Raw genomic sequence first — 26,279 nt, forward strand, 5'->3', positions numbered from 1 at the left:
TCCAACATATACATTTCATTAAAAAAAGAAAAGAAAGGAGAGTGGAAGTGGTACATAGTCACACATATTGGGAGAAATAATGATGAAGATACACAAAGCAGTAACTTGATGAATGATCAAACTGATGAAAGTACATGATTTGTTCACTACAATGTACTTCCTGCTTCATTGTCAAAAACACAGTATGTTGAAAGTATAGCCATCATTGTGGAGATAACCACCACCACAATCTTCTTCTTTGTTTTTTTCCTCTGGAGAGAAGTGCAAAAGCTTGTTGTGGGACTTTCCAACTCAATTATGTATTTGTAGCAAGCATTTCCTGTTACATTGTAACATATTGCTTCTTTTCTTGTGCAGACAGCATGACATTTTGCCATCCAAACTGGAACTTAAAAATTGCCGGGTGTGATGAGTGTCATTTTCGATAACTTTCAACAGATTTTTTAAATCAAATTTTTTAATAGAAAAAGATATCCTTTCTGCCTAAAATGACTGACAGTGCCAACCAGGGAATATTATCAGAAAGCAATATGATACAATTAAAAAAAAAGAAGTAATAACAATATTTCATAAATGTATCTATATCAACACCTACTACAAACAACATCAGTTAAATCATGTGTCATAATCTCTTCAGCACTTTCAAATCTTTGATGAATAAACTTCCTAAAATATTTCCAATTTATCAAAATTTGTGTGGATACAATGGTATACATCAAACACAGAGATTCTACGGGTGTAACACTAGCAGAATGCACCACATAGTTGATTTCATCTGGGGAAAAAAATAGACATTCTACCAGTATTTATTTCAGTGGCCCACTATAAATAGTTTATTCCTTTCTCTAATGGCTTTTAGCCTAAATTTAGTCGGGTCTCTTCAGCTAGTCATCAAAATCTTATATGTGGCAAGAAAAATCGTCCAAATGATTCACAAAACAAAAAAGAACCACCAAACCCACAGGATCAAGCATTCAGACGATTCTTTGAAAACCTCTTCAATGGCACGACTGCATTGGATTTTAACACTCCTTTTCACGACATATTAAAAAACAAAACAAAAAAATATTCTAAGAATATGGGGTATAGAATTAAAATGTTGAAGAAAATGATGGTGATGAAACATCACAATGTACACAAACTGTAGGAGTGAAATTTCAAACATATAGCAAACAAAGTTCTGCTATATATGGTCACGGAGAGGCACATATTAGACAAGAAAACTTATGGCATAATTATGAGCAGAAAAGCCAGCTAGAGATCGATAAAGGTCATCTACGAGACTCTAGACTGAAACATGTTGACCTGATACAACATCATAGGCACATCATAAACATGCCTAGCTCGCAGAATTAATCTATTCCAGTCATTATCAAATACCTGAACATGGGCAGAAGAAGAAAAGAAAAAAATAACCCAAAACAAAATCAACGTGAATACCAGACAGTCACTGGTAATGTGGATAAACATGGTCTAAGATCTACTCAAGCAGACAAAATATCAGAAGTCACTGAAATCAAACAGTAACAAATCCGTCAAACATGTGACTGATGATTTTCTCTACTTTACAATGGGCACAAGGTATCAAGACTTGTCTATCCCATTTACATATCATTTTGGTTTAATTCTTTTTTCATTTTTCTTTCCTTATTTTGCTCAATCATAAGCTCAAATTGCGGTTTATCTACTAATGGTAATTTGCATATTGAGGGCTGTGCATTCATTCCATGATTAATGATCAAATTTAGATAGGTTTCCCAGGTAGTAAAGCAGCAAGTTTACAAGGGGTGTATGAGGTGTATGAGAAAAGATACTTAATGTTACTGGTATAAATCAACAAATGATACCAGTTGGTATCATTACATGACAATCTTTTAAGTCTTTCCTTTTTTGTGTGTGTTTAATTGTGTGAGAAAGAAAGAAAGAAAGACAGAAAGAAAGATGGGAGAAAAGGGTTGTGTTTTGGTTAAGTGCTAGTCTTAAGCATACAGTTTCTTTTAACTGTATGCCTTCAGAGACTTAACCATATATCAGTATCTAACAGGATATAATTCCCCATCAGCACAGCTATACTGTACAATCTAACGTGCTTGTTCTACTTAAAAGGCTGCTGAAACATGCAGATCATTCAAAACTAACCTCACTCTTTCTTCCTTTCTGGAAATCTCGTCGCAAAGGTTAGGTCATGAGAGTCGCTAAAATATACACCTAAGAAATATTCTTTTTAAACTGATAATATCAAGATCACACGGTTAAGAGCTACAGTTTATATTACAAAGTAACAAAACAACATACAGAATGACCAGTGCATACCCCATTATTTGTTTGTTTTTTTTTTTGCTTTGTTGTTGTTGTTTTTTATATCAGAGACACTACCCTACACATATAGGTTCTACTTTTTACTTTCTATATTAAGCTTGTGAGTAGACAATAATGCATTACATTCAGGGCCTGCTGGATACATATACAGTACTTAAAAAGAAAATGGAAAAAAAAATACGGCCATAGCAGATTTGAGGGAGAAAAAAAAGATTATTGATTGCTTCTCTGATTTCCTCCAAAAGCACCATGAATTTAATTTGCAATTATTCTGTTTGGTTTTCATCTTGCTTGACCATATAAGGAGAAATAAATGCAATGAGAAGGCCCATGTTAACCAAATATCTCTTGAGATATTGCAAGTCCCTGTGATTTACATGGTTCAACCAAGTCAACAAGTCCAGCCAAGCCGTGGAAACTTCCCAATATGTGAACACCAATTTTTCATTCATCAATGTGTCTTGGTTTCCAAATGAAAATGTCGCTGTCTTATTTTCCTTCATCAACAATGAAAAAATAAAAACAAAAAACATAAAACTCAATTTCTGTGTGTGCATGTATAACAACAAAAATCAGGATAAAACCTCCACACAAGAATGTCAAAAACATGAATAAATAGATCACATATGTAAAATGAGTCCATACACTTTACGGCAATCTCTGAATAAGACCTTATAAAATTACTTTCACATAATCAAAAGCCGAACACTCAAAAAATAAAAAAAGAAAGAAAAGAAAATGATTATAGAGTTTACTATAGTACAATGCTACAAACTTGACACACTAAACTACAAATATAAACAAGCAGATTTGTATGTTTTTAAAGAGAAAAACATACAAAATTCTCTCACCTACAGCTTTCAATTCACATTATCACAATGTGCCCTTCGCTATTTTAAACATAGGCCATGACTTATACGCAATACCCACATAAATAAAAACCCAACAACTAAAATGTATGTACAAGAAACCAACTGGTAGAGGTACCGATCAGCAGGTTACACAAAGACCCTGTGTAAACTAATTAGGCAGGTAAACATGAAAGAATCAGTTTTTTTTAATAGGCTGCAATGGAATTTGGAAGTAAGCTTAAATTTCTCCCTCCCTTCATCCCCAATCAAACAAAGAAAGAAGAAAAAGAAACAATAACAGGATAATGTAGAAGAACTCAGCAATCAAAGAGAATGCATACTGTATTCACCACATGTTTAGAGATGCTATGACAAAGCCATTAGAGTGCTAATTTGCATAAACACGAATACACACAAAGAAACAGTGTAATGCCATTATGGATCTAGTTTTCGGGCAAAGTAAAAGCTCTACATGATCTTCTAAGGGACATGGCTAAAAAAGAAGAAGAAAAAAAACAACAACACCCAAAATAAGCAAATATCCAAACAGCCTTTGACAAAGGACTGCAAGTCTCTGATGTACAAAGGATCCCTACATAGATACACTGTTAGCTGATCATGTACACTGATCAGAAGCATAATTCTTTGACCCTGGGTTATACTCAGCCTCTACCCAAAAAAAACCCCAAAACAACCAAAACCCCAAAACAACCCCTCCCCCACTAAAAAACAAAACAGAAAATAAAAAGCAGTTTTGCTCTGGTTCATGAAGAATGAGAGCTAAAAATGTGTAGTGCTGAAAATATTTGCAAAAATGCAGCAGACAAGGTTTGTTACTGTTTGACACTTCTCAAGCTACAAAGATACGCTATCATTACGCAAAGGAGCCTCGCAATTAAGTGGGCATGCCTCCCCATTCTCTTCTCAGAATGCCAATTTCTCAAAATAGAACTATTCATACTAAAGCACCACATGTCATGCATCCTTGTACTGGCCAGGATTGTTGTGTAAGTCTGAGAAGGAAAAGGTCAAATCCTTCCTGCTGTTCAAGAAGAAAAGCAGTTTCTATGTAAATGTCCTTAAAAGAGGCAATTAGAGAATTTGTTACATGATTTCTGGGTCAGTTATGGTTATATAAATGGACAATTCACGTTCAAAATAAACCTGTTGTTTTCACGGTTGAACAAAAAATATGTGGTTGATTTGGTTTCCATCACAACCACTATCAAATCTGAATTGATAACAGAGGATGAACATCTCATTTTGGTTTTCGTCTTTTGATCACTCCACATCATTTCACATCTCAATATCTGAAAAGTCTGCGTCATGATTTTGTGCTGATTCTGCACCTAACCACGCCCATTAAGCAAATTGGCAACAAAAGCATCACCGACATTTCTGGTAAACCATGTTACTTGCGTGACAGCAATGGACAGAAATCACACTTTCCTCGACACAAGCCACAACTTAGACTAGGAAGCCAAGGCATATGCGGCTCACTACAGGAATGATACAAAAATCTGTGACTCTCATCCAAAAGAAATTCCACTTTTTCGAGGGGCGGGTTACTGACTGTATAGCAGTGCTCCAGCTAGGTTTGTCATTCTTTTATTGCAAGAGGATTACCACTAAAAGAAAAAAAGAAGAAAAAAAGGAGACTCTCTACAAAGCCAAGACGACTGTATCATGGAAGATTGAACATACCCTGAAAAACAAAAATAGGTTTTACCATGATACTCTGAACTTTTCACACATAAAAAGAGAAGAAATGATGATTGTGGTGGAGCTTCGAACAGCAAAAAATAAAAATAAAACAAGAAATGCAGGACAAATTCAATCCAAAATTCCTCTACAACAGAACATTCTACGACACAGTTGCAAATCCACTCATGTTTAAACGAGACTCTGTTCAGTGCTTCCATGCAAGCCAAGAATTCCATGAAAAGAATTCTGTCTTCCTAAAGTGTGATCTTTTTACTCTTGATTCGTATAACAGACAAAAAACTCCCTAAAATTACTGCACATGATTTGCAGACTGCCCTCCACATTACACACACACACAAAAAAAAAAATAACGCAATGCCACATTATAAAAATATTAAAAAAGAGACACACAAATCTAGATCACTGAACTTCTACTGATCTGTACAAATGTATCTACGCATTGTTAAAATCACGTAACATCATTGTATGAAGATAGCTCAAAATGGTAATGTTATTTCTACAAATTTTAAAAGGTATCCTGATGTAACGTCATTTCTGTCACGGCTCACATAAGGCTGCATCGTTCAGACTCCCCCTGGAAATAATGAAAAAAAACACAACATAAAATGAAATAAAAGATGGAGAAGGAATGGGAAGGAATAAAAGATAGAAGGGAGAGTAATTATGTAAAATATGTAAAATGTAGTGTCTAGCAGTCAAACATTCATTCATTCATTCATCTTTATTGGTCTATGCATGACATAGAAATTTGGTTTCCAGTGACATTACATTGTACCAAAATAATGATGACAATACAAACACATCTCACACCACAATTACATACTATGACAGGCACAATGAACACAAACAACACCCTACAAATCTTACAAGGAAAAAAAAATGAAATCAAATCAAAGATGGAGAAGGAATAGGAGGGAATACAAGATAGAAGGGAAAATACTTATGTAAAATATGTAAAATGTAGTGTCTTGCAGTCAAACATTCATTAATTCATTCAAGAGAGTAAGCCAATATTTGGGGAAGTGCATGCTATGTCTGAACACTGACAACACAGAAAGGCGGAACAAGTAACTACAACTGCACACTTGTTTGTTCCGGACAATAAATATTACTGTCAAAGTACGGTCCATGATACTTTCACCTTGATGCATTATCTCGTCCAAACATTTCTATTCCTATCTGCACTTACACAACTGTACAGAAACTTGGAAGATTTGTCACCTCTCTCCTCACTGTGCTAATTTCATAACTGGGCAAAACTGACTCCTGATTACTGCTTGAAAGACTAAAACAAGTGAGTAGCGCAAATTTGAAACTTACATCTCGAATTTCGTGGGTCACCACTTCCTTGGTGACAGTTCGGGTAGCCATCACCTGCAAGAAAAAAAAAAGCAGAAAAAACTTATTATTGCCACAGCGTCATTGATAGAGCACAGAAATCCATCAACTATTACTGACACATCAAGCCGTTGAGGACGGGCTGATTTTGCTATAACACTCATTTCCCATAGACACCTGCCAGAGTATACTCGGGACTCATCCTCAATGCGTTAAGAATGCATAAAATGCTCAGATTGCCACTTTCTCCCCCTTTCATAAGCTACACAGCTGAATTTTCCATGTCGGTGAAAATGGGATGCGACTCTAACCTACCAAAAGGCCGCAGGGTTGTGATTTTCCCACTCACTGCGTACCTTCATTGCTTCCCCTCCCCCTTTAACCCTAACCAGGCCGGGCTTTTTTGGGTGTTCTGTGGCCGGGGAGGGGTTGATTCAAACCACCCCCTCCCCCCCCCCCCCCCCAGATCTCGGCCATCGATTGCGCAATCACCATGACATTTGGCACGTGCATTACCTGTGGCGTATTTCACCAAGCTATACAAAAAGAAATGGAAATTTTCATCATAATAACTAATTATGCTAATATATGCATAAAATCATTAATACATTTTGCTCTAAATCAGAAATTAAAGCTCCTAGAATCCTAATTTTTGGTGAAAACAATCTTTGTAGCATTCCTAACAATTTACTTGAAAAAAAAAATTGGTATCAAAATCAATTTCTTATGTATTTTATTGTTTTATGAATGTCTTATGTATTTCTTTGTTTTTTTGACCTTTTGTTTTATCATTTTTTTTCTGCACAATTTATGACAGAACCTATTTCAAGCATAATTATGATAAAATTAATTAGTTTCAGCCTATGAAAGTGAAAATAATCATATCTTTATGAATAAGAAGAGAAAACTCCATTTGCATACACTTTATACACAAAAATCACGTTTTGGAGCCATTTTTGGTATGACAGGCATCTATAAAATGTCATGCAGCGTCATTATAATGGTATGCGCAATTTTCACGAAAATGGTGTCAAAAGATGCGCGAGACTTGAAAGTAAAAAGTCAGTGAACGGCGCGGTCAAAAAATTTCGCGCGGCGGAGTAGTCGCGAAAAATGTCGAGGGGGGGTTGATTCAACCCCCCCCCAGCCTTTTTAGGGTTAAACTTCCATCTCTTGCCTAGACCTCCTACATTTTCATGGTACTGCACTCTATTTTGCATGTATATCAACTGGTTTCAAATTCTACCACACAACCCATTTCTCACCATCAACTCTCTAAGTTAATTCCCTGGCGATCCCCATTCCTTTTGAATCAAAGCCATATCTTATCTCTGCAATGCACTCTTTCTAGGAGAAGAGTTTTAAATTCTGCTGAACCCATTTCTCGTAACCCCTGTGTCATTATCATCGGGTCCCCAGGTTCGACCTTGTTGTCCATTTCAGACCCTTCCGTTCAAATCAACTATCCTACGTGGGTGACTGTTCCTTCAGTAAAAAATAAGACAGAATTACAAGATACCATATTGCCTGAAGGATGCTATCCTAGTCAAGCAAAACTGATTGTTGATTAGTTTCTTCCATTTTTACCCTAAAGGGATCGTATAGTTTTGGTTGAGGCCTAATTTCAGGTTTCTAACATTTTTGGTGAGATAATGAGAAACATCTTATGAAACATGAAATAAAATGTGATTCTATGAGGAATTAAACGTTTATTTGATGAAAATCGGTTTTGAAATAGCTGAGATATCCAAAAGAGAGCAATTATAATAAAGTGTGGGATCCACACTTTATTACGATCGCTTTGTTTCACTTTGCTTTTGGATGTTTCAGTCATTCCAAACTCGATTTTCATAAAATAAACTTTGAATTCCTCTTAAAATGGTATGCTCTGTACTATATCATAAGTGTTTTCTTGGTATCTTGCAAAATACTAAAAGCCCAATTCTCATCTCCACCAATACTGTACTATCCCTTTTAAGGGAAACAATAAAATGTACGTTTGCATGTACATGTCATTGTTGTTAATGACCTAGTTCTTTTAAAGGGGAATGAAACCCAAATATATGTGTGGATCGAGTGAATGTAGCACTAAAACTGCAACACATCGGTGAAAGTTTGAGGAAAATCAGGAAATCCATTCAAAAGTCACAAATCTTTACAGCTTTGGTGCCGCCATCACTGGATGAGTAGACTACAACAGTCTGTGGCATCACATATGAAGAATGATATTAAGAAAATATAAATAAAATTCAACAAAATTATTTTGTCAATGAAAAGCACACATTCCTTGACTTGTTGCTGACATATGTTGTAATATCATTTCCCCACTTTCTGAAAAAAGGGAAGTCACAGTGCTCTTTCATTATGCAGGAATTTGAAGGGATAGTACAGTATTGGTGGACATGAGAATTGGGCTTTTAACTTTTTGCGAGACACCAAGAAAACACTTATGAAATTTGGTTTGGAATGACTGAAACATCCAAAAACAAAGTAAAACAAAAGCGATCGTAATAAAGGGTGGGTCCCACACTTATTAGAATCACTCTGTTTTGGATATCTCAGCCATTTCAAGACCAATTTTCATCAAATAAACATTGAATTCCTCATGGAATTACATGCTCTTTCATATTTCATTAGAAGTTTCTCATTATCTCGTCAAAAAATGTTAGAAACCTGAAAGTAGGTCTCAACCAAAACTATACGATCCCTTTAAGTGAAATGGTTTGCGATTCTACCTTTCTGTATCACCTTTTACCTTGGTATCATTCTCTCCTATGAATCATATGTTCACACCATTCCTAAAGGTGAGCTGGCCATGAGAACTCCTCATCCATTTATAGAAACCATTTAATTTCTTGTCACCCTTTCTGTCTGATCTCTTCTTCAAGGATCACCTATTCTTGGCATCTTACATTTCATCTCTGTTTAACTTTTGCCCTCATCTTTAAATCAACTTAAAAAGAGCTCAATAGCGCACTCTCCCCACTTAAAGGGGTGGTATAGTTTTGGTTGAGATGGGAAATCAAGCTTTAACATTTCTTGAAATCAATAGAAAGCACTTCATGAAATATCCACGAGCATACAATTCTAAGAGGAATTAAAAGTTTATTAGATGAAACTTGGTTTTGAAATGGCCGAGATATGCAAAAACAAAGTAAAACAAAGTGGTCCCACCTTATATTAGGACCTCTCTGGTTATTAATATTTCGGCCATTTCAAAACCCATTTTTATCAAGTACACTTTTAATTCCTCTTAGAAATGCGTGTTCTTTGATATTTCATATAAGTGGTGTTTCAATCTTTTCACAAAAAAAAGTTAAAACTTAAATCCGCATCTCAACCAAAACTATACCCTCCCTTTAACCCTCCTACTCCTCTTCCCCCCCCCCCCTCCATCTTATTTCAGGCCTTGTCTTACCTCTCCTGATGCATCCACGAGACAGGTCTCCACGCTGTCGCCGACGCCCCAGTTGTCCGTGTTCTTGAAGACCACGTTGCCGGGCGGGCTGTTGATCTTGCGGCTGCTCCCGGAGGCCCACACCGTCACTTCCTGCCCGGCCTTCAGGACGAACTTGCTGGTGAACTTGTAGGCGCGATCGCTGCCCCCGTCCACACTGCGTTTCAGCTGCCAGCCCCCAAGAGCTTGGTCCTGTGAGGCGGATGGCAATGAACAGCTTTTAGTGGCGTGCAATCCACAGCATCATCTTACAATATGCAATTACCAAGAAAACATATCACACTACAGGCTCACATTTCCTCTGTAATCTTTCAATGACATACTTACTGGTGACCGCAACAGTCATATAACAAACGATTTCCTTTAACCCTATTGTAACTGGGCTATTTGAGACCAAATTTTTACTGGGGGGGGGGGGGGGGGGGGGTCAATTTGACCCCCCTTAAGATCTCGGCCACCGATCATGCGATCGCCGTGAAATTTTGCCTAAAGATAGAGCTGGATGTCAACTACAAGATTACATGGTCATACAATAGAAAAATATTGCCTTTCTATTTTTAATCAATTAATTATGCAAATTTATCCATGAAATCATATTTTCACCTTTAACTCCATTAAAAAGACTGAAGGATTGCTAAATTTTTGTGTCAGAATTCCTCAAGACACATCAAACAATTTTTGTGTAAAAACAGCACAATCAAAATCAATTTCTTTTTGTTTTTTATTGTTTTGTTAATTTCTTATGTATTTTATTGTTTTTTCAACCTTTTGTTTTCTATTGTTTTTTGCCAAAAAATTGTTGCAGGCACTTTTTCAGGCTTATCTACACTAGAATTGATTAATTTCAATGGTTAAAAGTTGAAATAATCTAATTTATATCAACTTAATAAAAAAACACAATTTGCATTGGATTTGCACACGATATCATGAATTTGAGCTGTTTTTGGGTTGACAGGCATATATATGCAGAACATTACGTAACTTCAGAATGGTGTACCCGGATGTTGCAAATTTGGTCTCAAAATATGCGGGAGACTTCAATGAAAAAAGTTGTGAAACGACACGGAAAAATCTTTGTGCGTTGCGGAATCGTGGTGCAAAACATCGAGGGGGGTCAATGTTAAAATAGGGTTAAGCAACAAAGAAAATGCAGTTATCAATTACATGGATCATGAGGATCAGGCGTGATCCTCTTATCTACGAGGTACATCGACCACCTATCTGTTATAGTATGCTATTATCCCGATAATTGCCCTAACATCGAACAAAGAAACTTTTACACAGTAAGCCTACCTTACACCGCCCGTGTCCCCCAGGCCGTACGCACGTCCGCCCGTACGCACGTAACCAGTCACCCGCCATGACTCTTCCTCCAGTTCCACACAACCAGGTCACCCGCAAACGGGACACACAGTCAAGTCGCGCCGCGAGGCGAGGGGAAGGAGGGGGGGACACAGATAGGTGGTCGATGTACCTCGTAGATAAGAGGATCACGCCTGATCCTCATGATCTACATCAGTACATCTGACCACCTATCTGTTATAGTATGCTAGACCGACACGGACTAACAAGGGAGGCTTGGCTGTAAGACGGTGTAATCAACGGGACTTCGCCGCTGACAAAAGGGCAGCCCTAGAGAAGGAGGGCACAGCAGCGGGAACGTCCCGCAGATAGAAAGAAATGAAAGAATTGGGAGAACGCCAATAGGCTGCTCTTTGGATCTCCTCAACCGACACTCCTGCGAATAAGGCCCAGGAGGCGCTGATCCCGCGAGTGTCATGAGCGCGAGGCGCTACCCCCGGGGAGAGAGCCTCTGAACCAGCCGCTTTGATAGCGGCAACAATCCACTTCGATATGGTGTCTTTAGAGGCAGCAGAGAAGGGCTCCTTAGTCACTACAAAGAGTTGATCCCCGGAGCGTCGGTCCTTGGTACGGGCGCAGTAATATTTCAGGGCCCGTACCGGACACCAGACTTTGTCCTCTGCGACAGAGGAATGAGCGGCCAGAGGTTGGATGAAGATCTCAACCGGACTGGAGGCTGCTGTCTGATTTTTGGCCACATACGAAGGGCTAGGGATTAGCCTCACACCAGCCCGTTCCCACCGTATGTGGCCCTGCAGGGTAGACAAAGCATGCAGCGCACTACGGCGCTGCCCAGATGCGATAGCCAAGAGAAAAACCGTTTTGATGGTTAAATCCCTAAGGGAGGCTTCGGCCAAGGGTTCGAAAGGCGACCTGGCAAGCGCCTCTAGCACACGGGGAAGGCTCCAGGAAGGGAGCAATCTCCTCGTCGGGGGGCGTTCCAAGAAAAAGGCGCGAAGTAAGCCTGAGAGGGCGGGGGCAGTGGATATAGTGGACCCATCCTCGAAGCCAGTATGCACTGCCGCGATGGCGGAGCGATACCCCCTAATGGTAGAGATGGTTAAGCCTCTGTCAAAGAGGGAAACCAAAAAGTCCGCCACATCTCTTAGAGGGGCTGAACGGGGATCCACCCCGTGAGATTGGCACCAGGAATAGTATCCAGCCAAACGGGAATTGTAAGCCTCCCGGGTGGATTCTCTCCGGCTGCGGGCAACGAGTGAAGCAACTCGTTCTGACAAGCCCGCCTGAGTACCGGATTCCCTGATAAGGGCCAGGCAATCAGGTGGAGAGAGCTCGGTCGGGGATGTAGAGCTCCCGACACCGGCTGCGCTATTAGATCTGGGCGAGCTGGAAGGAGCCTTGGGCTCCCCACCAGTAGGTTTGTGAGCTCTAGGAACCAAGACCTCCTTGGCCACCAGGGGGCTATAAGGAGGATGGTAGCCTGGTCCCGCCTGATCTTGCGCAGGACGCGGGGAATGAGGGGGAAGGGTGGGAACGCATAGCCTCTGAATCCCTTCCACTGGAAGGAGAAGGCGTCCAGCCGCCAGGCTGCGGGGTCCTGCACTCTCGTGCAGTACCTGGGTAGCTGAGCATTCAGCTCCGAGGCGAAGAGATCCACCTCCAGTGGTGGCATCTGATTCACCAGTCGGCTCATGATATGCGGGTCGAGTCTCCACTCGGAGGGGAGGACCCGGCCTCGGGACAGGAAGTCCGCAATGAGGTTGTCCCTGCCCGGTATATACGAGGCCATGGGAAAAATCCCCCTGCGCCTGCACCATCTCCAGTGTGGCAGCGAGGGCGTTCAAGCGTGGGGAATGCGTGCCGCCCTGCTTGTTGATGTATGCCGCCACTGTGACATTGTCTGTGCAGATCAACACAGTCTGGTTTTGGAGTAGAGGTAAGAAGTGGTGGAGGCTCAGGATAACCGCTTGAAACTCCAGCACATTGATGTGGGGGAGGGTAGCCGAAAGGCACCAGTCCCCATAGGCATGGAGCCCCTGACAGTGACCGCCCCAACCCTTGTGGGATGCATCGGTAGTCACTGTGAGCGAGGGATGGGGGGGCTGCAGAGGGCTGCCCCTGCTCAGAAACTCCGGGCAACACCATCGCCTGAATAACAGGCGGGTGGCCGGGGGCAGGGGAACCATTTTCGTCAAGGGGTCCCGAGACGGATGGAAATGACTGAGCAGATGGATCTGCAGGGGGCGCATGTGCAGTCGACAGTCCGGCAGCACATCGACCAGGCTCGCCAGATATCCTAGGAACTGAAGGAAGGATCTGGCAGGGACTCGTCGCTGCCGTCTGAAACGGCGGGCGGCGGATATGATCGTAGACACCCGAGCTGGGCTGGGGCGCGCCAGCTGACGGGGGATGTCTATCACTGCACCCAGGAAGGTTGGGCGTTGTGTGGGCACGAGCTCCGACTTCTCCCAATTTATGAGAAACCCGAGAGACTGTACTGTTCTCAGCAGAAATGACAACTGGTGAGAGAGCAGGGTCTGGGAGCTGGCTGCTAACAGCCAATCGTCGAGGTAGCAAAATATCCTCAGACCCTGTTGCCTGAGGAAGGCTGCTACACACGCGACGAGCCTGGTGAATAGGCGTGGTGCGGGTTTCAGGCCGAAAGGCAGGGCGCGGAAGCGGAACACGTTCCCCTCGAAGGAGAAACCCAGCAGGTCCCTGGATGCTGGTGCTATCGGGACGTGGAGGTAAGCATCCTTGAGATCTATGGACACTGTCCAATCTCCCGGTCTGAGGCAAGGGAGTATGGACGCCAATGTCTCCATTCGAAAATGTTCCGTACGGATGTGCCTGTTTATTCTCTTGAGGTTGAGAATGAGGCGAAAGCTCCCCGAGCGCTTGGGAACCAGAAAGGTAGGGGAAAGGGATAACCGCAGGTGGTCGCGGATCCGTTCCACTGCCCCCTTCGCTAAGAGGGCGGCGATCTCGGCCGCCATGCCTCTGTGTCTGAGGGGAGGCAAGCGAGGGGGGGAAAGACGGATGACGCCTCCGGGTAAGGGAGTGGCGAGCTCGATGGAGAAGCCACCGCCTACAACGGAGAGCACGAAGGCGTCGTCCGTAATGGCCGCCCAGGCCGGCTGGAAGGCCTGAAGGCGGCCGCCCACCCCGGCTGGGGGGGCCTGAAGCGCTCGGGGCAAGGAGTCAAAAGCCGCCGCGGCCCCTGGCGGCCGGGCGGGTTGATCCTCGCTGTCTGTCTCTACCCCTGTGACTGCGGCGCCCGCGGCCGGAGCGGCGGGGCGGCTTAGGGGGAGGCAAGGTGACCGTTACGCGGGGGGGTCCCGCCGAGGGGCGAGCGGCCCCGCGGGGTCGGGGGGCTCGTGGTTGGACGGATCTGAGCTGCGTGGCCAATTCACGGGCCTGTTGGCACCTAGCTAACTCATCCCTGATCCGAGGGGCAAACTGACCTGAGAACAGAAAGGGGCCCTCGCAGGGCATGTCAGCGGTCAGCTGAACCCGCTGTCTAGCTGAAAAACCCAGTGCTTCTAGAGCCAGGTTCCTGCGACGACGAGTCGTGTACAAGGCTGCACGGGTAGACTGTTTCCACAGTTGTTCCGAGATAGACATAAGCAGTGCGTCGAGCAACTGCCTGTCTTCTGGAGAGACCCGCAGGTCGTCTGCTTGTACGGCCAAATTGGTCAGAGCACCCGCGTACGCTGCCAGACGCATCGTGGATCTGGCCAAGATGGACATATGCGTCCACCTCTTGTCTTCCTCAAGAAAGGAGCGTCTGCGTAGGGGGTTGACCTTCCCCACGTAATCGCCTAGAGCAAGCAGCTCGGGGGATAGCGTCTCTGGGGACAGAAAACGGGCCATGTCGCCCGGTTGAAAAGTGAACGCTCTTCTCAAACCAGGAGGGCCACCCCTGGGGGACGGTTCACGAGCGATGCGCCCGTACTCATCCTTGAAGTCGGCTGTGAGTGGAATGCCGGGATGAGTACCCGATCCCCCCCGGAAGAGTCGGGACGCCTGGGGCTGTTGCTCCGCAGGGTCCGGGCGGACCGTATAAAACTCTTCCAGGTAGCGGAGGAGCAAGGCTTCCGCCTCCTCACTGAGGTGTTTCAAACCAGGCGGGGCCTCGGTCCCAATCAGGGAGGGCGCCGCCGATGAGGTGGACATAGACTCCCACTCTGAAGAGGGGTCAGACTCTGAGGCAGGTACCCCGAGTTGATCAGAGAGGGGTGGGAAAGGGGGAGGCGCTAGTGCTGGGGAGAAAGTCTCCGCTGGCAGTGCGCTATCGTCCAACAAGGAACGGGCCGTCAGGCCCGAGGCAGGGCGTGGGATAGGGGGCGGTAAGAGCAGACCACCAGTAGAGGTAGCTACCGCAGCCTGACTGACAGCGGCCGGGGCCGGGCGATGCAGTCGAAGGCTCTCTGCCTGAGAGGGGAAAGTTTCCTCCCCGGGCGGAGCCCCTAGTGCCGCGGGAGCACGGCTCGTGCCGGCTATGAGCTCCCCGCGTGGCGGCAGTGGGGCCATGGGCACTGAAGAAGCAGCGGTCGATTCGGCCGGAAGGCCGGGGAGCGACCAGCCTCGGCTCTCTGCGAAGCGGCTGAACACCTCAAAGAGTTCAGCTTCACTAGGCTGAGCCTTAGGAGCCTTCTTCTTCTTTTTGCCCGAGGTTTTGGACTTCTTGGAAGAGGGAGAGGCAGAAGGGGCCGTGGAAGGCCTTTTCTTAGCCTTCTTCTTCCTCTTCAGAGTCCCAAGGGACGAGCTTAAGGGCTGTCCGGCCGGTGGGGTGCCGGTCGAGGACGCCGCCGAAAGCTGCCAGTCCCGAGCGGGAGGCTCAACCGGCGCCGCCCGAGCGGACGGGCCGGGGAGGGTCCCAGTGGTGGTAGGTGCCGGCTTGCTAGGAGCGCGGGCAGTTACCAACCTAGGGCCATGCACCCTGGGGTGCTGGCCGAGTCGGAGGGAGCCCGTGTGGTGGGCAGCCGGGGCGGACCCGCAGCTGGCGCACCACCGCTCCCGAACCCCGCCGCCGCCGGCCTGAGAGAGCCGGGTGGTGGGGAACGGGCGGGGCCGAGGCTGGACGCCGCTGCAGCCGCAGGGCTGCGAGCAGGCGGGGTGGGGGCGGCTCGCATGAGCGAAGGCGCTCGTGGCGGCACCCCACCGCTCTCTGTCACCATGGGCCGGCTAGGGCCGGGGGACGAGAGGCCAGCCAAACTCCGGTCAGGTCGCCAAGGACGACCACCCTCCTCCCCCGAATCACTTCCCTCAGAAGCGAGAATCTCAAGGGGCGGATCGGCGGAGCCGGATCCGAGCCCCTCCGGTTCAGGGACCGGCAAAGAGACTCCCTCCGCGAGGGGGTTCCGAGCAGAAAGCTCTGAGTCCGTCGGCCGTGCGGCCCCGGACGGAACCAGGGCCGGAGCCCTAAGTATGGGGGGGTGGGAGGATAGCCAAGCCTCCAACGTGGCCCACAAGGGGTCTGACCAAGTGGAGCACGTGGGACAGGGACTAGATCGGGTGCACGTGCGATGCAAAGCGCAAACTGGATGTGCGTCCCAATCTGGAATGGCCCGGCGACAAGAAGTGCATCTAAGAGTCATCCTGTATAAAAGAGAAGAGGACTCAGTTAGCAACAACATAAAGAAAATGTAGACATGAATAAACATACAAGTATCTTTACAAGAAAGTGTATGTTAAAACAAGGGACTCAAAAACCAAGTCAAAGTAGGCTTAAAAGCGTACAAGACAAGGGGCGGGAATTGGGCCGAGCTGGGCCGACAAAATTATCGTTGAAGGCTCAGCATAAAATACCCAAGAGACAGTAAACAAACATGAAACATGTGCGAAAAGGGTGAGAAAAACACCCAATCGAAATATAAAAGAAGCCCCAGAGGCGCGCCATAGGCGTGGGCCACCTCAATAAAGGCCTAAGGGGGGCACGACACACATGAAACATGCACGGAACCGAGTCTGGGGACGAAAACCCAAAGACAAGGTGCAATTAAGTCCCAAAGGGCTAGCCATAAGGTCTACAAACCATAATAAGGACCCTAATGGCGTGCCATACGACTACAAGTTGAGTAAATATGGCCAAAGGGCTTGCCATAGGTCAACGATCGGTAATAATGACGCTAATGGCGTGCCATAGCCCAAGCATGGCGAAGACGGCCACCCACGGCCAGCCATAGGCTAACTACGGTAACGAGATACTAACTCACGGCGTAGAGCCTACGAAGAAACCTCGATGTTTCTAACACCTTCAAAAAGGTCAAAAAACACCAAAAAACTCCCGAGAAGGTATAAAGGCATGAACGGGAGGAGGAAAAAACATAAAAGGAACGACAAAAAGCCGAACCGAGGTAGGCTAAGACGAGAAAGGGGGAAAAAACCCGCCAGTGCGTGGCGAGAAGCGAGGCACGGTGCACACACCATACAAACGTATGGGGCAGCGCGAAACAAAACCGCGGAGGTTTGGATCGAAATAAAATTCACGATTTCGCCCCTTTCTCGGTAACAAATGATGACAAAAACGATCTACAAATGTGATACAACAATCAAGGAGCAAAACTAAGGAAAGATATTGCCTGATTGCTGGGGGATCCCGCTGATGCAGTCGGGTTATCACGAGAGATCGAAAACACGTCTAAACGCGATGGTGGGCGAACAGGGAAGAGGAAGAGTCATGGCGGGTGACTGGTTACGTGCGTACGGGCGGACGTGCGTACGGCCTGGGGGACACGGGCGGTGTAAGGTAGGCTTACTGTGTAAAAGTTTCGATGTTAGGGCAATTATCGGGATAATAGCATACTATAACAGATAGGTGGTCAGATGTACTGATGTAGATCATTGAAAAAGAGAGCTTTTCCTTGACAGATATTGAACATGAGGATTAAGTCACTTGACTTTCCACTGACAATGGTGCCATGTTGTGAAAGTTTGGAAGTTGTCTCTGACCATGCAATGCACTCACACTATCTGAGTTGTTGTGCAACTTGATGAAGTTGCCCTCTGGATCGCTCTCGACGATGGCTACCACTCCGTTAGTGGTGGCGCTCTGCGTGGTGCTGGATTCGTCCTCCACGCGGCGGCGCTTGGCGGAACGCACCTCGCGACTGGTGGACTTCATCTTCCGGGGTGGCGTGCTCATCTTCAACCTGACAGAGATGTATCAAAGCCATAGAATCATCCACACAGCGGTAACTCAAACTCATAAACCACAGTAATACAACTTTGGCTGCAGGTTCCTTAAAGATTTTCAGACGTTCTAGGTAGCCAAAAGTGGAACACTTTCTATTCTATCCAACATATGATGGTAATGGCATAGAGGAGCAGAAATGTCACTTCAAATGATATGGAAAAAACATCCTGCACCATTCAATTCTCCATGTTGACTACCTTTTTTTTTTTCTATGGCACACTAAATCTGGAATGATGATGCATTTAAATGACCTTGGATGTAGAAAAGACTGTAATTTTTTTTCCCCTACAAATTCATATAGCAAAATGCTCAATTTCCACAGTACTAATTGCCACAGAAAACTCAAACGCTGTGAATATAGAAAAAAAAAAGAAAGAAAGGAAGAGAGAGCAAAAAAAAAGCACAAAAACCAAAACAAAACACACAGTAGAGTGATGCAGGGAGAGAGAATGAGAAATTGGAAAAATAGAGGGTATATCGGGAAATAGAAGTGAGTGACAGAGAGAAGAGAGATGGGGAGATATATATAAGAGAATGATAGAGAGAAGAGAGATGAGAATTATAAGGAGAGACAAAGAGAAGAATAGAGAAAGAGAACGATTTCAAGAAGAGAGATAGGGAGAGGCAAAAAAAAAATAGAGCAAGAGCGTGATAAACAGGAAGAGTAATATAGAGAAAAGAGATGGGAGGGCAGATAAGGAGAGACAAAAAGAAGAATAGAGAAAGAGAGCTATTTTAAACAGAGAGATGGAGGGAGAGATAAAAAGAGATGAAGAGAAGAATAGAGGAAGAGAGTAATACAGAGAAGAAAGAGGGAGAGAGAGATAAAGAAAGACAGAGAGAGGTATGGGGAGAGAAGAAATATGGAGAGAGAAAGATAAAGAAAGACAAAGAGAGGAAGATGTGAGGAGAGACTCACCTGGTTTCCTCTCCTTCAAGCAGCTTGCGGTAGGTGGTGATTTCGTTGTCCAGGCTGAGCTTGATGTTCAGCAGGTCGTCATAGTCCTTCAGCTGTTCGGCCACGGCGTCACGCAGCTGCTGCAGCTCTCTGTCCCGAATGGAGATGGCCTCCAAGTGGGACTCCTGCTCCTGGTGGAGCTGGTTCTCCAAGTCCTTGATGCGAGCGATGAGGGCATCGTTCTGCGGACATGGAGGGGTGACGATAATAATCAATAATGAACAGTGCACATACAGCGCATAACACAGATAATGTCCCTACGCGCTCAAAAAAAAATGGGAAGATTATATAAAAACATACTGTGGCGAAAATGCGATAGAGCGCCTTTAGAATATGTGGCTGATACCCTCATACCCATGGTGCAACTCATGCCAAATCTGCGGAAGAGCAAAGAAGGTATCTCAACGCAGACAAGCCAAAATACAAGTAGCCACTATTATCATTAAACCAATGGAGAGAATAGCTATCAACATCGTGGGACCACTTCCTACGTCAAGGAATGGGAATAAATAAATTATGGTTTAGAGATATCTGACTACTTCACGAAGTGGACAAAAGCTTTTCCAATCCCCAATCGCACAGCAGAGACAGTAGCAAAAGTGCTGATGGAAGAATTCCTCTGTAGGTTTGGTATACTAGTGGATATCCCCATCGACCAGGGAAGAAATTTTGAATCAAACCTTTTCAAAGAAGTTTGTTGACTGCTGGATATAGACAAGACATGAACCACGACCTTTCATCCTCAATCAGATGGGATGGTTGAGCGATTTAACAGAACACTCCAGGCTATGCTCTTGAAAGTCGTAGCGCCTGACCAAAGAGACTGGGATGAATGGCTCCCATACGTGATGATGGCCTAGCGGACATCAATTCATGACACTACCGAATTCTCACCATGCGAAATGAAGCTGAGAAGAAGCATGAAACTCCCAATTGATGTTCTACTACCCAATGCAAGCATAGACACTGACAAAGAAACCAACTATGCGTACACGCTGGAAACGAAAATGAGGAAAGTACACGACCTGGGAGCAGCACTCACCAGAAAGTAACGTACGACAGAAGAGTGGTATCCAACCCATTAAAAATGGATGATGCGGTTTGGCTAATCAATACAGCAACAAAGAAGGGACTTTCCCCCAAACTCAGACAAAGTTGGCTTGGTCCATATCAAGTACTCGACAAGTTGAGCGATGTAACCTATCGAGTAAAGAAGGAACCGGCAGGGAAGCCCAAAATTTGTACATCGGGACAGACTGCGACTTTTCAGAGAGAGAATCGCGGCAAAACTGGAAGGAAAACAAATGAGCCGAGACTTAAATTTCTCCAAACAAAGACAAATGTTGACTATTTCTCCACCCAAGAAGGAAACCAAAGCGGTACGGGTCTGATGGACTAGACTAATGTGCGAGCGGCAGTGATCGTCCTCCGTCATGAACACGTAGTAGTATTACAAATTTGGATTAGTAGTGGTAATACCTTTCACTGTGTGCGGTTTAACATACAGACACTGGTCCACACTGATCCAACCCAAATTGTATCCCAATTTATTTTGGCAAATTTTGGTTTGAATAAGAACGAATAGAATAAGAGAAAAAGAGACATTTTTCACTGTTTCATAAAATGAAGCTAGCCCCACGCCATGGCTAGCTGCTGAGAACCAACGACACAAATCTGGGAAATGCAGCAGAGGATGATCAATGACACGCACACTGGTTTTGCAGCTGAGCAAGATCATCGACACAAACATGGTGACTACCATGCCCCTTTGAGAAGAAGAATCAATAAAGACATTTTAAGACTGTGTTAAACAATGTTGTGTAATGAAGACATAAAAGAAATTGAAGTTCTTGAAGATATTCCAAGAAGATGAAGAAGAAAAGAAGACAAAGAAAGTATAGACATCAGTCTCACTGTTGAATTGGATTGTTTTATACCTGTAAACCCGAATCATGGAGGTCCCAAAATTATACTGTTTGGAAATGTTTGATTTTGTTCCCTGTTTATATAAATGTGAAATTGGCAAAAGAAGCAAATTGCAGAAAACCCAACTATGTCCTAACATTTCGGCCTGGAAATGGAAAAAAAAATGCCCCATCAAAATTTGAAATCCATGATTCAGGATGTATATGTACACTTTGTAAATAAGTAGCAAGTTTGTAATTTGCAAGCTCTGTTGGCACCCAAAAGCTCATTGGGAAAGTACAAGATATATAGTGGGAATATAACTTAATGTGTTCGATTTTTTAAGCAGTTGATCATGGCCAGCGGAACTAGAGGGGGGGGGGGGCCATTTTTTTTTTGCACCATACAAAGGAATACACAAGGTGTCACCACTTTGGACCCCCCCCCCCCAATTTTTTTTACCCTGGAAGTGCGTAAGTAGCACTAGAAAGAATAGATAGAGATCTTGAAGTGTGAGTGTAGTGAGGTTATGTTTTTGCGCTGAAGGCCTTTTTGTTTTCTTGCTTGTCAGCTGAAGAAACCCGGAAGTAGAAGGCGAAAGATGAGCTGAAGACCATTTTTTTTTCTTTTTTGCTTGTTAGCTCATGAAACCCAGAAGTGGGCCCCCCACTTTTGAAAACGCTCGGCCCTGTTGATAGGAGAGAGAAATGACAAAACATTCCACACCAACCTCCAGGAGTAGGAGGGGGTAGTGTGGCAAAAATGCGACAGAGCACCTTTAGTATATGTGGCCCATACCCTTAACTTTGAACACCTTGTAAAAATCCCATAGAGTTTGCCCCTGTGCTTTTCCTATGGAGAAATTGTACAAGAGATTTTGGCACACCCTATACTTTCATGATACACCCAGTATAGAAACCAAGGTAGACGGTGTCTAGAGTAGGGAAAAAGGCCAGAAGCTCTGGGGAAAAGGGGTCCAGAAACGATTAAGTTGTAGAAGCAGGGTTGCATAATACTCCAATGTATTTTGTGAGATGATGGGTTACGAAGGCAGGATTAGTCACATGACCGTGACCCTGGCTTGGAAAGGTATAAATACTGCGAGCTCACCGTGCAACTTTTCAGTTGGGGTGGGGGGTAAGTGCGCCCACAGCACTCTCTCTCTCTAGAAATACCTAAAAGATTAATGGGGAACCACTAGTTCTTACTAGGTCAGTGTAACAGAGCTCTGCAGAAAGAAAAGCGACGGTTGTAACAGCAGGAACCAGGATATAGCAATGCCGCACTGAACCGTAATTCGGCCTGTCGTTTTCACACCAGCCTCCTTCTTGCAACTGCTAGTCTTTGGCACTAGACCGTGCTGAATGGGTTTATGCATGGTTGAATGGTAAAGTGACATGCCTGGTTTTTAATACGCCTTGTGAGTCCTAATAGATAGACATGGAGTATGAGATAGGCTCAGTGAGAGCTATCTGACTAAAGTGCTGAGGTACTGCTGATGCATTATTCCCTGTGAGTACCAGTCGCCATACACGTAGGAACAAGAATTAATTAAAATTAACACTAAATTACATTTGTGAACACATGCATCCTGTATAGGAGTCCAATGAAATAAAACTTTTTTTACCCCTTTTACATCCATCATCAGACATTATGGTCTCATTTGAGACTGTACTGTGGGGATTCTGTACCTGAGCTCTGAGGGTGGTTATCTCGGAGGTGAGGTCGTCGATGGTGATGCGAAGCTTGCGTACCTCATCCTGGGTCAAGACCGACGAGTTCCGGTGGCGCTCTGCCAGAGCCTTCAAGTCGGCCATCTTGAAAAAGAGAATGATGCAGACACCAATGATTATTCTAGGGATTCCTCTTCACTTACTCTATATGCCATATATATCTTGTGACTTCAATTTTTTGTGAATTGGGACATCCCGCCAATTTCATGAGTAGTTCAATTCGCCATTGTGGAGTACAGTACTGAATGGAGAAATGTATGCGTACACGTCACATTCATGCCAGGATGAGAGTTAATATTTTCATGTGTTGTCAAATTTCGGATAGCACCCAACTCATGAAATGTGCAAAAATAAAAACTCGCGAAATATATGGCGCATACAGTACAACGGAGTTACAGTACCAGTACTTAGTTTCTGCTTTTGAGCTTGTGTTGAAAGCATACTCTTATATGGATCCAAGACATGGACCACGAAAAAGATCCTGCAATGACTAGCTTGAGGACACTCATACCTTGTTTCTTACGAGAGGACAGAATACCAGTTGGAGAGAGCACAAAGGACATCTGTAGAAGAGTTTGTTCGCAAAAACTGATAAGTCCATATTTGCCAAATGGAGATATTTGCCATTAAAGGTCAGGAAAAATAAAGAAAATAATAAGAAAATTTTTGCTTATTTTGACCATAACTTCAAAAATGTACCTTTATATATGTAGTGACCAATATATCAGTTAAAAGGTATTATTTTGTACTTTATGACAGAGACCGTACTTAAAAATCTTCAAAAATGGACTTATCGGTTTTTGCGAACACACTCTTCATATTCCACCCATTTCTTATGTTGTAGCTAGACACAGAATTTGATATGCTGGGCACTGTTTCTGTGCCTTGGAACAAATCTTATCTGACGTTATTATATCCTAGAGACTACCCTGCCTTGTCCATTTAGAGGAAGAAAAACTCTGAACTGTATCAATTGCATTGCATGAGATGTTGGGCATGAAATAAATGACATGCAAACACTAATGTCAGACAGACATATTTGGCATGGCATTATGTACTCGATCTCTGAAGCATCCTTCAACTAGGAGTAATTAATTTTTGCATTCTTTGGATCACTTGCCATGTACCTGTAACACACAACTCTTAGGTCATATTTCAAAATGTTAACATGGCAACAGCAACTGTAATAGATGTGACTACATCGTCTTCTCCAGCCTCAACTTCTTCCTCTGGCTCTCAATGTAAAACAAAGTAAAAATAAAACAATTAACAAAAGGGAAGCATCATATTTTGTGATCCTTGCCCTTTTTAGACCCAGCGACATGGGGAGACATGGGTGGTCTGACTGAATCGATCTTCATTCACTGCCCATCGAGATAGATTGAAAAAACACAAATAGTGCCCATCAGCTATAAAACATGTGCAGCTAATACGTGCAGCTCATTGGTAACGGTCATCTTCAGTCAAGATTCTTCAGCTGTGTGTGTACTCAGTGATAAATCTATGGGACACAATTTGTTATGGGGATACTCAAATATATCTGAGCTGGGCAAGCCTTCCCACTCCATGGTATCCCACTCTACAAGGTTCTTAAATCGAAAGCGAACTTTGCACGCCAGTTCAGCAACAAACTTCATACCAAGGCTACAATGACATATGCACATTCCCCATCAGCATACAATGACAATACCAGCAAATCTAATTCAAACAATCTTATGATATCTTGGCCTTCTCTTTCCATGAAATACGCCCAAACTGGTCTTGAAAATATCAATTCCATGAACGTTGTCTTAGTGCTCCAGGCCACAGCAAATGTGGGTGGTTTCCGACGAACATTCCGGTACAGAGATGCCACAAACAGGAGGGCAAATACTATTTACTATTCATAGATAAAGCGTGTCAAGTAATTTTAATTTCATGACTGAGTTATCTCTGTCTAGCCAATTAATTGCTCTTTGTACCTTACTCTTTGTCTCACATGAGTAGATAGCACATTCCTTCTATCAGTATTTTCATTTTAGCTGAAGAATGTTTTAACAAACAAGCAAACCCTTTCCTCACTATGACTCATGAAAAAATTTTATGAATGAACACTCACCAATAAGTCTACACACGACTGTTGCTAGCATGACACGACTGTTGCTAGCATGACACACTCTATATAAGAGGTTGTATGCTAACATTCAATGTCCATTCAAGACTCATTTGTTTAGGTCTGCTTTCTAGTTGAATTACACATTATGTAATTTCTTACTTTTCATCATAATTGTTTCATTTACTTCCATGTACATGTGTGTGTAATGATTTTTGTATTTCATAATTCACTTTTCCTATTGCATCTTGAACACATTGGTCATGTGGAATTGGCGCATTACAAATACCCTGTATCATCATCATCATCATCATCATCATCATCATCATCATCATCATCATCATCATCATCATTATCATTATTATAATGCCCTGGGAAAAGAGGGATAACTTTAACACAGATGGTCTCTCCGGGCCTTGAACCCAGGTGCTGCAAAGGTATCGACTGAGCCGGCTTGCCGCCCCTCCCAACTCACCTTGCTGAGGTAGAGGGACTCGGTCTCCTGACGGAGCAGGGTGGTCTGCTCCGAGGTCTGCTCTCGCAGCTCTTGCAGACTCTCAAAGATGGAGTTGTTGAGTTCCTCCAGGGTCTGGCCATCGAGGGTGGAGAGGTCGACTTGGCGCTTGGTTCGCACCTCCTTCAGCTCCTAGAAGGTTGACGGGGGGAGGGGGGGTGGATGGGGAGACAGGTGGGGTAAGGAGAAATGAGCAGAGGAAGATGATAATCAAAACAGGTCACATGAATTTTGGGGCTTATTTGGAAATGAATATTTGAAAAATCATCAGAGCAAGCTCGATCCCTTACAAGTGACAATGATAAACTTAGTTCTATATACAGATGTAGCAGGTCTGCCAACATTTCCACATCCAAATCAGGGAGATTCCACACGGCAATCAGGGAGATATCTGTGTGTTACACCCATTTCAGTGGGAGAAAATAATTCTCAAATCAGGGAGATTTTAATAATATTCTCTTATTCAGACATGAACAGATTTTGACATTTTCAGGGAGACTCCTGCAGAATCAGGGAGATTTGGCAGCTCTGATATAGGGACTATTGATGTGAGACTCCCCTAAACTTTGCAACTAATTGCATTGTCTTCACACATGTGATGATATCCCACTGAAAAAAACCCTTTTGATCTCTAGAAAACTGAGCTCATTATCATTGCAAAAGTCTCATCCCTATTGATGGTAATGCCATAGTCTTACATGGAGAATGCTTGTGGTATGAGATATTACATGAAAATAAACTTTCTGCACTCATGTTGAGAAGGGGGAGGGGGATGTTGGAAGCAAATTTGAAGCATTTAAAAAATAAAACAACAAATAACCAAACAAAAAACTGCAAACTTTATTGGCAATGATGAACAAGTCCTG

General features: G+C 43.9%; 1 protein-coding gene across 1 annotated transcript in view; it reads right to left on the minus strand.

The window, feature by feature from the left end:
- Positions 1 to 4,373: 4,373 nt before the first annotated feature.
- LOC139731897 (lamin-B2-like) overlaps positions 4,374 to 26,279 on the minus strand; it is a 41,698-nt gene continuing 19,792 nt past the window's right edge. The window contains exons 4-10 of the mRNA XM_071642772.1: positions 25,375 to 25,545; positions 22,766 to 22,891; positions 19,131 to 19,351; positions 17,984 to 18,167; positions 9,652 to 9,882; positions 6,216 to 6,269; positions 4,374 to 5,469 (exon numbers count right to left, since the gene is read on the minus strand). Coding sequence (XP_071498873.1) covers positions 5,440 to 5,469; positions 6,216 to 6,269; positions 9,652 to 9,882; positions 17,984 to 18,167; positions 19,131 to 19,351; positions 22,766 to 22,891; positions 25,375 to 25,545 — 1,017 coding nt within the window. The 3' untranslated portion in view covers positions 4,374 to 5,439. The remainder of the gene's footprint in view (positions 5,470 to 6,215; positions 6,270 to 9,651; positions 9,883 to 17,983; positions 18,168 to 19,130; positions 19,352 to 22,765; positions 22,892 to 25,374; positions 25,546 to 26,279) is intronic.

The sequence above is a fragment of the Diadema antillarum genome, unplaced genomic scaffold, assembly GCF_040938485.1.
Source record: "Diadema antillarum isolate AM-2024a unplaced genomic scaffold, OU_Dant_1.0 seq00000386_RagTag, whole genome shotgun sequence".
Lineage (NCBI taxonomy): Eukaryota > Metazoa > Echinodermata > Echinoidea > Diadematoida > Diadematidae > Diadema > Diadema antillarum.